Raw genomic sequence first — 15462 nt, 5'->3', positions numbered from 1 at the left:
TGTGAACATGGTAAGTGTTTCCACCTTCCTCGTCAGTGACCGTGGCAGAATCCACTTTGAAAGGAATGACACGCAGTAACGGCACAGAGGTGTGTCCCACCACGTTATACTCCACCACACTGGAGTACACAAACATCAAATTCAGTCCTTGGTTCAGTTCTACCGGGGCACGAAATAACTTGCTAAAAGACTCGTTGTCGTAAATGATTGGTAATTCGTTTTTCTTGAGCCTGGCCTTTCTCATGTCCATGTCTCCGCCCAACATGTCAAACAATTCAGGACAAAATAAAATGGACACGATTTTACCCCCGTCAAATTTCATCAAGAAGCGACGAGCTGCTTTGTGGTATTCCATGGTAACACTTTTTTTGACACTTTCCAAAGCTTTCAGAAACACGACATTAAACCTGGGGGTTATAGTGCTCACCAAATGTTGACCACTAAAATAATAGCCTGGGGGAACGAACAAGTGATGGTAGTGTACTTTTGATTTTTTGTGCCAGGGGTTTTCTTGTCATATTTGCCATAGGTATCCAAGTATTGTTGCAATTGTTCGTCATGAACTTCCACATCAAAAAAATTTTGATTGGGAAGGACAATGAGGACTTGAGTCGGGTGAATGATTTCTACTAAAGCCACTTCCCAATGGGCTTCGTGGTCTAATGGGATGGTCTGAGGTAATTTGGCCGTGTAACAGCACAACGTGTTCTTGGGAAACACCTCCATGGAACTGTCACTGGGTAAAGTTAAGTAAAATTGGTTTTGGTGACTCATAATTCCAGAGTTCTGTGGCTGTCCGAGGGGTTACTGGACGTCAGAGGCGTGTCTCCGCCCAAAATAGGGTTGTTGTTGTTGTTATTGGAGTGGTGACTAACACTGGCGCTGGACACAAGGTTCCCGTGGTTCCGGTTGGAAGAGAATTTCAGGGAGGGATTGGGAAGCAGGTAACCGATGCAGCTGCTCAATAAAATGGTCCACAATTGTTTTTCTCCTTGTTGCAAACTTAAATTGGCGATGGCTGCCCCGATGACACAATACACCACGAAGATTTGGTAGAAAAAGACGATTTGCGTTTTAGGCACACGTTCTCCACACCACACCCACAAGGGTTGTTTTTGTAAATCTTGCAGAGAAGAACTAGGTGAAGGAGTGGTCGACGTAGCTGCGTCTGTGTGAAAGGGCATGATGGTCACTTCTTTTTATAGTCGATGACTTGCGAAGCGTCAATCCAAGAATCAAAACTGGGTGGATATCCTTTCCAACGTACTTTGACTTCTTTGACACGTCGTTTACCCACTTTACGGGTTCTGCGTTCGAGAATGCTTTCGATGTCGTACACGTCGTCTTCTTTTTTGGTGACACGTTGTAACTCGGGTAAGTAAAACGTTCCTTTGAGCACTTCCCCGTTCATGTCTTCCAATTTATAGACGGCAGGATGACGGCCATGCACTCGTCCAGTGACACGAAACAATTCGGTAGTCCAGTTAGGTAAGTAACCTTTGTCGAAAGTGCGTTTGGATTTGCCAATGCGTACCCAATCTCCTACGGTCAACACTCCACTTTTCTTGGGGGGGGGGGGGCAGCCCTCGTCGGGGACGTACCAAACAGGCGCTCAAACACCAGCACTTCGTTCTCGGGAGTCACTTCTTGCGGGGCACGTCCGATGCTTCGATGGTAAGATTGGTTGTACGCTTGCACCAGGTGCGGTAAGATGTCGATGTACTTCAGAGTGTGGTGATGCGTAAAATATTTCCACATGCGTTCTTTCAAAGTGCGTTGAAAACGTTCCACGATGCTGGCTTTGGTTTCGGGATTCTCGGTGGTAAAAAAATGAATGTCACGTTTCTTTAATTCTTTTTGGAAAGCTTGGTTCAGAAATTCGGTGCCTTTGTTCGTTTGCCATCGAAGAGGGTGACGACCGCTTTGTTTCAAATCTCGTTGCAGGGCTCGCACTAACTCGCTGCTCGATTTGGAAGTCAAGGGTACGACCCAGGCAAATTTGGAAAAGACGTCGATGACACAAAACAAATATTTGTAGCTACGATTGTAGCTGGCCAAATGAGAGACATCGGCTAAATCGGCTTGCCATTGATGATCGATGCCTTCCACTCGGGTGCGACTTCTGGAAAACTTGCGTCGAATGGGTTTGTGTAAAGTGTAGGTAGCTTGTTCTTGTAACCATCGTTGCACTTGAGGTAAACGGAGACTTTTCAGTCTCATTTTGGCAGCACGATACAATTTTTGAACTCCTGCGTAACCTGCAGGATGCGAGGGATCGTAGTAAATGCTGGCTAACACTTTTTGCATTTTGTGTTTGTGTGTTAATAAGGCACCCACTCTTGGAAGATGCTACTCTTTTTCTCTTGGGGTACTTTCTTGGATTGCAATACTTTGCGTGTGCGACCAGCAATAGGTGTCGCAGAGGAGGATGTCGGAACAGGGGATATCGGTTCTTGTTTCACTTCTGTCTTCACTTCTGTCTTCACTTTCTTTTTCTCTTGTGATGAAGAAGGGGTGGTCATCATCTTTTTAATCCATCCAATTCTGGAGGTAGGTGGTGTTGTTAACTTGCGTACTTTTTCTGGTGGAGTTTGAAACCCTTCTTCTTCTTCTTTTTCTGTCTTGGCCATTGGTAGTGGTGGTGGTACTGGTGATGGTGCTGGACTTTTCATCAAGGTCTTAAAATCTTTCAGAGTGGGTAGAGCTGTTTCGTCTAAAGCTTTCTGGTGAAAGAGTTGCAGTCGTTGCAAGAGTTGACCGTACTTTTGCGATTTTTCTGTTTCGGACAAATCTTGGCAATCCATCAAGGACTGCAATTCGTGTTGTAACTGGGACATCTCGCTAAAATGGGGATTGGGAGGTAAATGCGGGGTGTGTTGTTCTTGCCAACAATGGTATTCCATCCATCGTTTGTAAGGCACTAAAGCTAGTTTTCGTCCTTCCATGGGGTTGTCAAGGGTCGATTCTGAGATCTTGGGACTTCAGAGGGCCTTTTTATCTTGCTCCCATCAGTCCTCCCAACATGGTTCCCAAGACTCCTTTCAGCATTGGGCCTAACAAGAGGGGTAAAATGCCTCCACGTTGGACCAACATCTTCTTTTGACGAAGGGGGATTTTCTTTTGAACCATTTGGCGAAGAACGTGACGATGTTTGCCTAAGCATTGTTTCTGGTGTTTGGACAAAAGGATCGTACCTTTCAAGACGTTCAAACAACATTCGCACACGGTATCGATGACCTCTTTGGAAGCTGATTGAATGAGTTTTTTTCGTAGGGGTGGAGAAGCTTTGGACAGGACAGATAACATGTCCCCATGTTTGACTAAACGTGGTGGCAGTCCTTTCCTTTTCTTTCCTTGGGGTTGTTTAGAAGAGGCATGTTTTCTGGAGGGTGACATCTTCAGGAGCACCAAAACACTGATACCCCGACTTGGTCACACACCTTTTTATACTGGAACGCGTCGCCACTGATTGTCTTTACGTCGTATCAGTTTGAGGACAGGCATGACACGTCGTGCAGGGGTACATAACGGACTAAATCGAGCCAGTTCTTGCTTGGACAAATCCAGTAAACTTTGTAACATGCCCGATCTTTCATGGACTTTGATTTTGGGAGAAGGTACTTTGTGAGCAGCAGCCACTGCCACTAAATTGGAGGGTCCTGCCACTGGGGAAGTTCTTGGGGTCATCAACGGAGAAGTTCTTGGTGTGATCAACGTCTCCAAGTACTCTTCAGTTCTTGGTGTCATCAACGGAGAAGTGGATGAACTTGAGGGTGCCGGAGACGCAGTCACCGCCGTGGCAGGTCGTGGTTTGCGAGTGTAAGGTTGCTTCCTGGCCGAAGTGCCTCTCTTGCGACTAATTTTCTTCTGTGGACTTTTCTTTTTCTGGGGGCTTTTTCTCTGTTTCTTTTTCTGGGGGCTTCTTTTCTTTTTCCGGGGTGGTGTCTGGTAAGAGGAGGGTCCCGCCACTGGAGGAGTACTTGGAGACACGGGTCTCCTTGGGGACCTGGTCTTTTGCTTCTTCTTGGAACTTCGTTTGACTTTTTTCTTGGGGAGAACTTTGGGGGCATTAGGATCCCATCTTAAGAGTGAGCGAATGATGACCCCTCCTAGAGTACCGCTCCCTCCAGGTTTCAAAATGATTTGGTTTTTGGTTTGAGTGTCGATGCGGGGAGCGGCCAGTTGGGTCAAAGCGACTTTGTTTCGATCAAAAAAGCGTTTGGTTTGATGAGGAATCTGACTGATCCCTTGCAGTAATTGACGTGCCGTCACCGTGAACCATCGTAAGACTTCTTTGAGACTAGCTTCTAAGACACGAGCTCGTGTTTGTGGATTTTTTTCTCGACAGATGCCATACAAGGCACGAATCAATTTGACGGGAAGATGCGACTGAAGGGACGTCATGTTCAAAATGTGTGTGAGACAGACGAAAAGGGTCTGAGGATTTTATACATTTTTTTTGTGGAATGAAGTTAAGTCGAGGACGGAGACGTGTACAGGACAGGCCCTACGTCTTGGCACCAGTGGTGAAACAAGTGGGTACGAAATCGCAAATCATCGGGGGTCGTAGATTTCAAATCGACGAGTAAATAGGCGTGTGGAGTTTGAGTGGCATCGTCGTACGCCTGAGTCAGCCAAGGTGTCCCTTACTGTTTGGCTAAGACTTGCACTTGCGATTTATCTCGAGAGCTTTTAAACAAGACCACGTAATGCGCATTGAGACTGATGGTGCGATGGGCTTTACTTTGTTGAAACAAATTTTGAGTGATGCAAACGACACTGGCATTATGATGATGACCTTTGCGCGTGAACCACAGTTTAATTTCTTCTTCGTCTTCTCCTAACATGTCGTCAAAAATGACCAAATGGGTTTGACGGGAGTCAGAGACGATGCCGTCGTCTTCTTTAGGAATGCCTTCCACAAACACGATGGAATCGCTTTGACTTTCTCGCAAGAGGCTGTACGCCGATTGCCACTCTTTGTAACACCACACGATGCGTTGAGGTGGACGATCGATCAAATGATGTTTATGTTCGATCAAGCGTTTGACGAATTCGGTTTTGCCTGAACCGCAAGGTCCAGCAATGAGCATGTTAAAAGGATGGCGAAGATACAAAGCCTCCCAACTGGCACGATCTAAGTGTTCGTCGATGACTTTGACAGTGGAGGAAGAGGGAGCAGAGACAGCAGAGGTAGCCATAGTGTCAGGAATGTCACATGTGACATGAAAACAAACAAGACGAGAGTTTATATACTTTTTTCAGGACATGTTTATTGAATGTTTAAAACATGAATACGAAAGACAAAAATACATAAAAGCCAAAGGCTTAAGTACAACGATAAAAGGCACATGATAACCATCAACGTGGAATAAAAACAAGTGTCTGTACAACATGTTTTGGGTAATATTCTGACCAGTTCTATAGGGGGTAAGGTCACACAAGTGTCCTCCCGATAGGGTCTTTCAGGGATGTCCACGACAGTCCTGTCCTGGGTGACGGGTTCTTCTGGTACTGTCACTAACACAGGTTGAAAAGTCGCAAGGCTCACAATCGCATTCCACTTCAGAAGCCCCACACTTAAATTGTGCCTTTCTAAACTTGTTTTGTGTTTCTCTGAAAGTATTCATCTTGTTCACTTGGTCTTGGTAGTCACAATGAACTATCGATCTTGCCTAGGGTTCCTTTTTATATACAGACCAATACCGGCATGTCCATACGGCAAGGTGAAATGATTGGGAAGTCGCACTCGCTTCTGGTACACGATTTGATAGACTTTTTCCAAGGGTCGACTGACGATGTGATGAGTGGGTAAACGTACAATCTTGGTGGGTTGATAGGTGGTCACTTTAAAGTGTTCATCCTCTCCAGATTGCAAGGCTTCTTTCAATACCCCAAAGTTGACCACACGACTGGTACGATAATTCAGAGTCAATCCTTTCACTTTATACTTCGTGTGCACTTCTCCTTGTGGGTCCCGGTATTCGTAGCCGTAATGTTTTGGACCGCCACTGACGAAACTTAGAATCTTGTCGTCGGGATGCTCGTCTGTCCAGGCTCCTAAACGGTCTCCTTCAATGTCAGGGTGACTCGGGTGATGGATGTAAATGCAACTGTCCGTGTCAAAGTACAGGACGCGTTCCCCTAACAGTTCTAAAGCTTCGTACAATTTTAAGCGAGCATTAGCTGTCACGTAAGCCGCAATGATGACATTTCCAAAGGGGTCGTCTTGTACAAAGTCCAGATCTTCTTCGTAACTGACCAAAATCAAATCCTCGCGAACGACGTCCACGTGTTTCATGAATTTGGTTTTGTCGTGAATCATCTGAAAGTAGCGGGAAGGTTCTGTCAAATACTCCGTCTTGGGTAAACACGGACGTTGTGCCATTTTACCCCACAAGCAATTTAACATCACTTTGGCAAACGATCGCCTGCCTTCGTTTTTCTCGATGTGATCTAAAGGAATGCCTTCTTGTGCCCAGTATTTCTCTTTGAATGTCTTTTGGTCTTCGGGAGTGTGACACCAGGAAGGATAGCCACTGGCTTCTTGTTTCAGTTTCAAAAAGGTATCCACGTAGTCGGCGAAAATGCCTTTCTGCGTGGGGTCACCCTTGTGGTATTGTTGTGTCTTGGGAAAGTGACAAATTTCGTACACTTCTAACAGTTGATATCCCATGTCCAGAGCTTTGAACAATTCTACGCTGACCCACGTCCCCGTCAAGGCGCGTTCTTCCTAGGTGTGCTGGCAAGGTTGATCTTGGTTGCACGTTTCGGCACACGTATGGCACAACGGAAACATCAGTTTGCCTTGACAATGGTGAGGTAACACGGGATGGTACAAGTCCGTGGGAGGCAAAACTTTGCACTTGATCAAGCCTTCGTATTGTCGAATGTTTTTTCAGGTCGATGTGTTCCGTGAACAATTGCGGGTGTACAGCAGGAAAGCGACAATATTTGCACACGTAGGGATACAGCGAACACACGTCCAAGTATTTGATTTCTTCTCCTTTCTCTTCGTCGGCTTGGTACAGCAAACAGGTGGCATTGGTCCTTCCTCCGTACAAACTATCCCTCGGGTTCAGGGGGTCCATGAACTGGTAAGTTTCCACGAGGCGTTTAAACTCGGGATCGGTTTTCAAACGGTGATCGTATTCGTGTTCCCACATTTCCACCACTTGGTATCCTTCCTGTTCTAACTTTAGGCGTCGCTGACAAGTGGCCTGGTACAAGTCTTCCATGGTTCGTTGTAAAAACTGATTTTTAGTGCCACGGTCAGGATAACAGACGGGACATCCGTGAAATAAGCAACCGTTAAACTCGTACACGATCTTGGGGTTTTCTAAGTCCCAGCCATCGACCGAATGCGTTCCGATGGTCTTTTCGCCCCCTCCGTTGCGGGCATGCTGAATCCATTTGTCTTCCTTGTCGCACAAGTAATGTAACCAGCGTAGGGCTTTGACCGAGTATTGACGTTTGACATAGTTGGTCGTTTGAGGACTGATGACAGCTACGGTTTTTTCAGGCATAAATCGTTGCCGGTACACTAAGGAACACGCTTTGGCAATGGTGCAAGCTTCTTTCAAAGGATCGACCCCTTCGTGTTCCATGAACAGTTCTCGAAATTTTCCACAGCAACGTCGTAAAATGTCCACGTCGGAACGACAATACTTTAACATTTCTTCCTGAAAGTCGAAAGGGTCCGAGGCATGAGCCTGGTACCAAGCGTAGAAAGCTTCTCGTTGTTCGGTACGCATGTTGTCGGGGTCGTAATAGTGAGCCTCAGGTAAATGGGGTAGAACAGCGTATTGATTGGCTTCCGTATTGAAAAAGTGTGGAAAGTACCCTTTAGCCATTTCTGTCATTCCAAACGTTTCAGGCATTCGGCTCAAAGGCATGGCCAAGTAACTCATCCGATCTTTAAACTGTACTTGTCCCACTTGCATGAAAATGATTTTGGCTCCGTTCAAAGTGACTTTAGGACGCTCGGTGCCTTGTTCCGTATAGTATCTCAAAATAAACTGTCCATCGTATCCGGAGGAACTGTGAGCCATCACTGTGGCATGACGATGACAATCTCCGTAACGTTCGATGTCCTCTTGGCTCCACGTCTTGTCGATGGGGTCTAAGACCCATTGTGCAAATTCGGCTAACGTGTTCGGCCCTGGAAAGATTTTTTCACGCCCTCCGGGAATCTTGTTGCAGTGAGGGCAATGACTGAAGATAGGTTCCTGAATGCACTTCTCGCACGCTCCATGAGCCACGCAGAAATTAGGAATGTGAATATCGGTCTCTTGCATGCATTCGAAATCAAAAAAGATGAAATTGCCTTTCTTCTTGTGTCCATCCTCTTTCTCTGGTGGGGGTTGGTATTTTGCACGTAGCATTGGTGTTCCAAGTCCACGATGTGGTGACAAATCTGACATTTTTTCTTTCCTGAACATACGTGTGCCTTGGCATTATTGGTACGTATGCCTTGTCCACACGTAGGACACAATCTCAGCAGTTGACAAGCACATTTCTTCTGTGAACCTTGCGTCTTGAGATGTTGCTGGTAACAGGCAGGGCTGACAAACGTGGGCAGACAAGCTGGACAATGCACTGGTCCTTCGCTCAGACAGGGTGGAGAGGCCAAACATCCTGAGCATTTCGATCCGCAATGTTTGTGTTGCTCTCGATTGTTATAGCCATAGTCACATTTCTTATAGTAATAACCGTATCCCAGGAATGCAGTGATACTGGTAATGGTATCGAAATGGTCATCGTTATAATAGACATGAATGTATTTTCCGTCCTTAAAGTCTTTCCCTCGAAACAACAGAGGTCCGCGCACTTCTTATGGGTACACTTTCAAGGTGTATCGTGGAGCTAGGACATCTTGCAATTTTTGCATTTCAGGAATGCCCCAGGGTTTGTCTTTGGGCAAGTCGGCTTGTTGCAACAGGAGTTCTGCTTCACTTCGTTGTTTGGCTCGGTCCGATTTTTGAATTGTTTTCCAGGCTCTTTTCCATTCTACCGTGTCGTTTTTGTTGGCATAGGTTCGTCCCACCACGATAGCCCTGGCTAAACACATCTGGTCTTGAGGGTTGTGAATTCGGACGAGACTTGTTTTGGTGCTGCGAAGCTCGTCCACCAATAACATCTTTTTGCGTCCAGTCCCTTGAGGAGGAGAGACGTGGGTCATGTCCAATGTGGCTTTTCCATCGGTGATGTCAAACTGGTCATTGGATTGTTGTACGTGTTGAATTTTGTCCATGACTTTGGAAGCGGTCAATTCTGCAGGGGTGCTAAACTCGATCCAAACAGGGGATTTCAAACCATCGTGTTGTATGGAGAGTCTCAAGCGATCGTCTTCTTTGGGTTGACATTGTCGCTTGAGTGTGGTGAGCAAAGAATCCCACACCCCAGTGATGAACCCTTCTGCTTTCTCTAACGGTACTTCCGACTTGAAATCTTTAAACCTTGTATTTGTAAGCCGTGGTTCTAAATTTTCTAGAGGAGCGCTTTTCCGTCTCTCGAATGGAATAGTATTTTTCAGGGTTGACTAAGGGTGGTGAACTTTGTTTAGAGGGTTTGGATTCTGGTTCACTCATGTCCTCTTCAAAATCACTGGCATGAATTTGTGCCAAGACTTCAGCTCTGGTACGAGGTGATAGATCACGTTTCTGACTCTTACTTTCTTCTTCTTTCTTCTCAAATGAATTGGATCGTTTCATCTTGAGTGAAAAACGTCAAATGACTAAAATTTAAACAGCATGGACTAATTTATAGTCATGGCAGACCAGCGTATATAAAAGGGTGTGTGTCTTGTCCTTTCACTATTCATTTCACTCTCTAACCGAGCACAACGATGGAAGAGACTAGCCAAATCGAACGTTTCATCAGAGCTTTGCGAGGGGTCATTAGAAAATTCTCTTCAGACCAGCCCACGGACTACTCTCCTTCCTTTCGAGATAAAAGTCAAGATACTTGCTATATCTGTCAGAAGAAAGGGCATTGGTCTTCAGAGTGTCCAGACCGTCAAAAAAGAAACACAGGGGCTAGAAAAGACAAAAGTCAAGATACCTGTTATTATTGTCAAGAAAAAGGACATTGGTCTCCAGATTGCCCAAAAAAGAAACAAGAGGAGTCAGAAGAAGAGAGGGATTCTTCAGAAGAAGAGAGGGATTCTTCAGAGGAAGAAAGGAGCCCGGTAAAGAAAAAGAAACAGGAGAAGAAAAGAAGAAGGGAAGAAAGTGAGGAGGAAGAGGAGGAAAAGACTGTGACGGTGAAGAAATGTAAAAAACAGAGAGACTAAACAGTGAGACAGAAGAAGTGAATGTACTTTTTAAGTGCTCTGTTGTGAATTGTGAATTGGATTGTAACTATTGATAAAAGAATACATTAATTATATAAGGTAAGTGTCTTTGAGTTTTGATTTTAAATAAGAAGCTACACTCACGCACTCATATACACGTACTATAGGGGTAAAATGTCTTTTTTTTTGCTTTTTTTTGAGTTATTGGCAATTGAAAGTCTATCTCTTTTCGAGAGAAGTGGGTGGCCCTGAAAAGGGCCTTTGGTTTTTGGTGTAAGGGGTGAGTTTAAGCAATCAACTTTAACTGACTTAAGCCTTTGCCACGGCCGATGCCTACTTCTGATGATGATGATTGGGTTGAAATCACTAAGGGTGGTACGGTAGGCTTAGTCACAGGGTTGGCGTGTTTAGCTCGGGAAGGTCGTATTCTCTTCGGTCGTGATAAAGAAGTCTGATACATTTGTTTCAGACTTCTTAACTCCGCTAAAATGTCTAACAGTACCGTGACCGTTTGATTTTCACCCTCTTATTTCTTTGCTGCTGCTTGTTGTTGTTGTTGTTGTTGTTGTTGTTTTCTTAACTCTTCTTGCTGTTGTTGCTGTAAAAGAAAAGCTTGTTCCGTTTCCTTTTGTCGTTGTATAAATTTCTCCAATTCTTCTTTCTGTCTCTGTCTAAAATTCTCCACGTGTGGTAATGAAGGTTCCGGAACAAATTCTTGCGAGGTAAGAAAATCCACAAAATCCCAATGTACCTCTTCTGAAAGTAAATCCGGGTTCCCTTGTGTAGTCTCCACTGCTGGTGCACCCCAATGGATCGTTTTCTGAGTTTCCGTCATGTTGAATAACTGTCGCATGGATTGACAGCGCACAGGCGCTAGCGAATCTATACAGACCACGTGACGTCACAGACTGTTCCCTTCGGATTGGATGCGGGCTGACTGAATTTTGTAACGCGTGTTTGGATTGGTCAATGAACTCAATCCGTTTCAATCCTTCCTCTACCTATAAATAAGCGCAGTTCACTGCATTGATTCACCTGTTCTCGGCGCCTCAAGATGTGGACCACAGTCGAATCATCAACCCTTGTGTCTTCGATGATATTCAGGACGGACATACCGATGTATGTCCGATCCGAATGGACAGTGGTCCATAGGACCGCCAGCAACCTATGGATACGTAGGATTTACGTGGAGAGGCAAGGATGCCTCAAAAGAGTCCTGATTTACGGTCCTACAGTGAGACGAAGCCTAAGGACAAGAAGAAGTCACAGATGCCCTTTATGTTAAGGGCATATATAAACCCAAAGGCCCTTTTCAGGGCCACCCACATTTCTCGAAAAGAGATCGACTTTCAATTGCCTACCCCATTTTTTATTTAATATGTGTGTGTGTGTGTGTGTGTGTGTTCTATCCCTCTCCCCTGTTCCCTTTCCATAGACCCCTCGGGTCGGGACCTTATTAAAATAGGGTCCCGACCCTGTTCCATTTTGTCGCTCAACAGACCCACAATCTGTTCCCATGTTAAATTTACATTGTCCCCAGATTGTCCCATGATTTTTCCCCATGTTAAATTTCCATTGTCTCCAGATTATCCCAAGGGGTCCTGTAATGGTAATTCCCATTGTCTCCAGGGTATCCCACTTCACTTCTCTGGTCATTCTTTGTCTTTGAGATATTTAATTCGTTTTGGTTTCTGATCATCCATCTGTTGAACTGGCAAGTGACTGAAGTTTCGTTGGTTCATTCGGAATGGTTGATAATTCAGCTTGTGAAATATTGTCCACTTCAGAAGTCACCTTAGTTATTGAAGGGTTAGTGTGTTCATTGTCTGCGTACAAGAAATTTATCTGATTTTTAAATATGTAGCAAAACAATTTCTAATTCCGTCACTCGGATGCAACAGTTGCTTGCAGAATACCGACGGTTCACCAGGTCAAGTGCTAGCGTTCCAGTGTTTACGTCACATGATTCTTTATAGGACTTGGTATAAAGTAGTTCTCCATACAGTTTATACAGAAATAAAAGCATCTTGACATAATCACGTGGTTACGTTTGACCAATGGAAATCTTAGATACATTTACCAAATAATGCAATTGCAATTATTTTAAGAAGTTGCTCTGTTGCAATAAAGACTAGCATAGTGGCCTTCATGTGATGTAGTACCTCTTACATGTGCCGATCACATTGATTTCAAATAGATACATCTTTTACTGTTAGGTAAATCAATTTATATTCCAGGAACTCCACGATATGGGATTATGATCGAAGTATCACTAGGAGAATGGGCGGGAAGGTTCCCTTGGAAACACAGCTCCAAGAGGAAATAGACAAACTCAGGAAAGACCTGTATGCCAGAGACCACAGAATCGCGCACCTGGAAAGGCAGATTCATGCATGGAAAGGGGAGTCAGGTTGGAAGATATGGGAACGGATTTAAATTGGTATACGCGAGGATCTGTAAAAAGCTAGTTGTTAGAAACCATAGTTATATGCAAGCATGGGATTTAAAATAATCCAGGAATCGTTGCACCAGCGTGGACACTTTTATTTGCTTTGATCACTCATATTCTTTATAATACTTAGTCTCAATTTTAAGGTGTTACGGAACTAAAGCCAGGAAACGGTAATGTGGAAATGACTACAAATCTAAAAGCAAGAGGATATAAAAATGGCTTTTCGTCGAATCAGGAAAAGACTCGTGTCAGTTGTCACCTCAAGGGAAGGGTGGAGTATTACAAGCGGAACAAAGCAGAGAACGAATGGTAGCATGGAAACATGCATATGACAAGATATATAAAGGACAAAAAAGTTCTGGTCTTTTGAGAATGAACACAACCTTCACAGACTTCGTTCAGGGTCTTTACCCAGTAGTTACAACACTGAGTACTGGGCTAATAGTTACAACCCTGAGTACTGGGCTAATAGTTACAACACTGAGAACTGGGTTAATAGTTACAAAACTGAGTACTAGCCCCCTTAGTCACAATGCTGTTTGAGCACAACACGATCCCGTCGTTACAACACTCTCTGAGCACAACCTGACCCCGTAGTCACAACACTGTTTAAGTACCAACATTTTAAAGCCCAAGTCCAAACTAGAACATTAGAACCATATTTTTAATGTTATAAAATCGATGAAATCATGATAATTATAACGATTGTACAATAATACGTTATGTCCTAACATGTTCTCTTTTGACCTGTATTTTCAGAGACGTTTTGTTGATAAAAATTGTAAAGTAGGATTCTGAGTTCAGATTTTGTGCTGACGAGGTTTTATGACTGTGATGAACTTCAAGTGGAATTCATTGAGCAACAGTGGTTCTAAAAGTGAAGAAAGAAAGACAAAAGTACAGAAATCTAATATGGGTTCGGGTTTGTCACTTTCAATACCGAGTAAAAACTTGATTACTAGTATTAATTTTCACGGACACGATGAAAAGCATAGTCCGTTGGAAGTTCAGAGTCGTATTAATCATTTCGCATTAATGCTCCGTCATCAATATAATTTGTTAAAATCTTTGCGTTAATATGCAGTTATTGCATTAGAAGGTGTGTTGGAATCTAAGGTGAATAGGACATGTACTACAGTCAGAAGACAGTCTTCAGTTTCGATAAATCTATGTACATGTCTGCCTACCCACCTACGTATCTACCTGTTGGCAACAATATCCAACACCTGGTTCCAGTTCATCGCATCCAAAATGACGCACAATCGCGGGGCAGAAACATGGCGTGTATGTAAATTTACGATCGACAAAAGTTGTAATTAATTTCTTATTGACACAAATTTCAGGATGGATGAGTTCAGAGATTTGGACTCGGTTATTTTTCGTGTGATAAAATCATATATGAGTGGAGAAACATGGAAGGTGTGCTAACCTTTCTAAAATATTAAAAAGGTAATGAACTGATCTAGTATTTTCTGCATTTCATAGTGAGATACTGAAATATATCAGCTGGAGAAAGATAACATAGACACACCGGCGAAAACACTTGTATTGCCACTGATGTGATATCACTATGGAACCGATATTTTTTTTTCATGTAGGAAGTACATCTGCCATTACCGGTATACTGTTCTTCAAAAAATGTATTTCCATATTTATGCCTATTTTATTTTTTCTTCTCGTTTTCCTTCCCTCTCTCGCTCAGAATGATTAGATCTTACATTCTTACATTATGTCAGCACTGTTGACTCTCTAGAATATGTTTATATAATAAATGAAAAGGCACCGAAGAAATGCATAAAAACGAACCTAAAACAAGCAGCAAGTTTTTGCTTCGGTTATTAACTTTTGTGTAATTTCTTTCCCACATGAATCATGGAAATTTTCAATGACTGAATTTATATGACCCATTTTCTATTTGACATTCAGTGTCTCTCGTATAGTATCGTACATGCGCAGGTTACACTTAACAACTGGAACACAAATTTTAAAAAAACAACACAACGACTCTTGATAACATATAGTAATATCAGATTTTAAGTATCGATTTTAACTGTCGTCACAATCATAATCATAAAAGATGGAGAAATCAGGCATTTATTTGCGTCAATTTCAAACCGAAATTAAGTGACAACTGAAATTAGGGTACAGTGTCTGTTACTGAAATAGCTGCCTGCCAAACCAAAACACTTAACGTCTGAACAAACACAAAAAACCAAGATAGCAGTTAAAATCCTTACAAGTAACTCGCAATCATTAAAATATGTTATTTTTAATACCCCCACCCTGAAGAAATGTTGGTCGCAATGCTCACTATATCCATCTTCACAAGAATTGTGTTCATCGAAATAAAATTTATTAATTTTCCCATGAAAACATGTATTAATTTGACAGACAATTTAAAGTATGATACGTACAATGTAAATTTGTAAAATGTCGCTTTCTTAAAATTATTGTACAATTTTGGAACTTGTTTTATTGATGTAATAATGATGCCATTAATCGCATTGACACAAAATGGAGAAATAAATCCATGCAAATCGAAGGTTTTGGCCTTACAAATATTTATAAAAAAAATTCCGAATAAATATGAGGAATTATTTAATTCGTAAAATGGAAACAATTTTTGTTTTCACAAGCAGCTTCCAGTAGTGAAATAATTCCTTACATCTGTTAAAAATTCCTCAGTATATTCTTTGATTTTTCAAAGTTATATATA

The 15462-nt window shown here is 43.0% G+C and overlaps 1 protein-coding gene across 2 annotated transcripts in view; it reads left to right on the top strand.

Annotated features, from left to right (window-relative positions):
- The window catches only part of LOC149795773 (uncharacterized), a 32305-nt gene extending 17109 nt beyond the window's left edge, over positions 1-15196 (top strand). For both annotated transcript variants that reach the window (XM_089964135.1, XM_089964134.1), the window contains exon 4: positions 12532-15196. In XM_089964135.1, the coding sequence (XP_089820261.1) occupies positions 12532-12730 (199 nt within the window). In that variant the 3' untranslated portion in view covers positions 12731-15196. The remainder of the gene's footprint in view (positions 1-12531) is intronic.
- Positions 15197-15462: the final 266 nt, after the last annotated feature.

The sequence above is a fragment of the Sinohyriopsis cumingii genome, chromosome 7, assembly GCF_028554795.1.
Source record: "Sinohyriopsis cumingii isolate HCF-2022 chromosome 7, ASM2855479v2, whole genome shotgun sequence".
In the NCBI taxonomy this organism is placed as follows: Eukaryota; Metazoa; Mollusca; class Bivalvia; order Unionida; family Unionidae; genus Sinohyriopsis; species Sinohyriopsis cumingii.
This window is presented reverse-complemented; position numbering and strand designations above follow the sequence as displayed.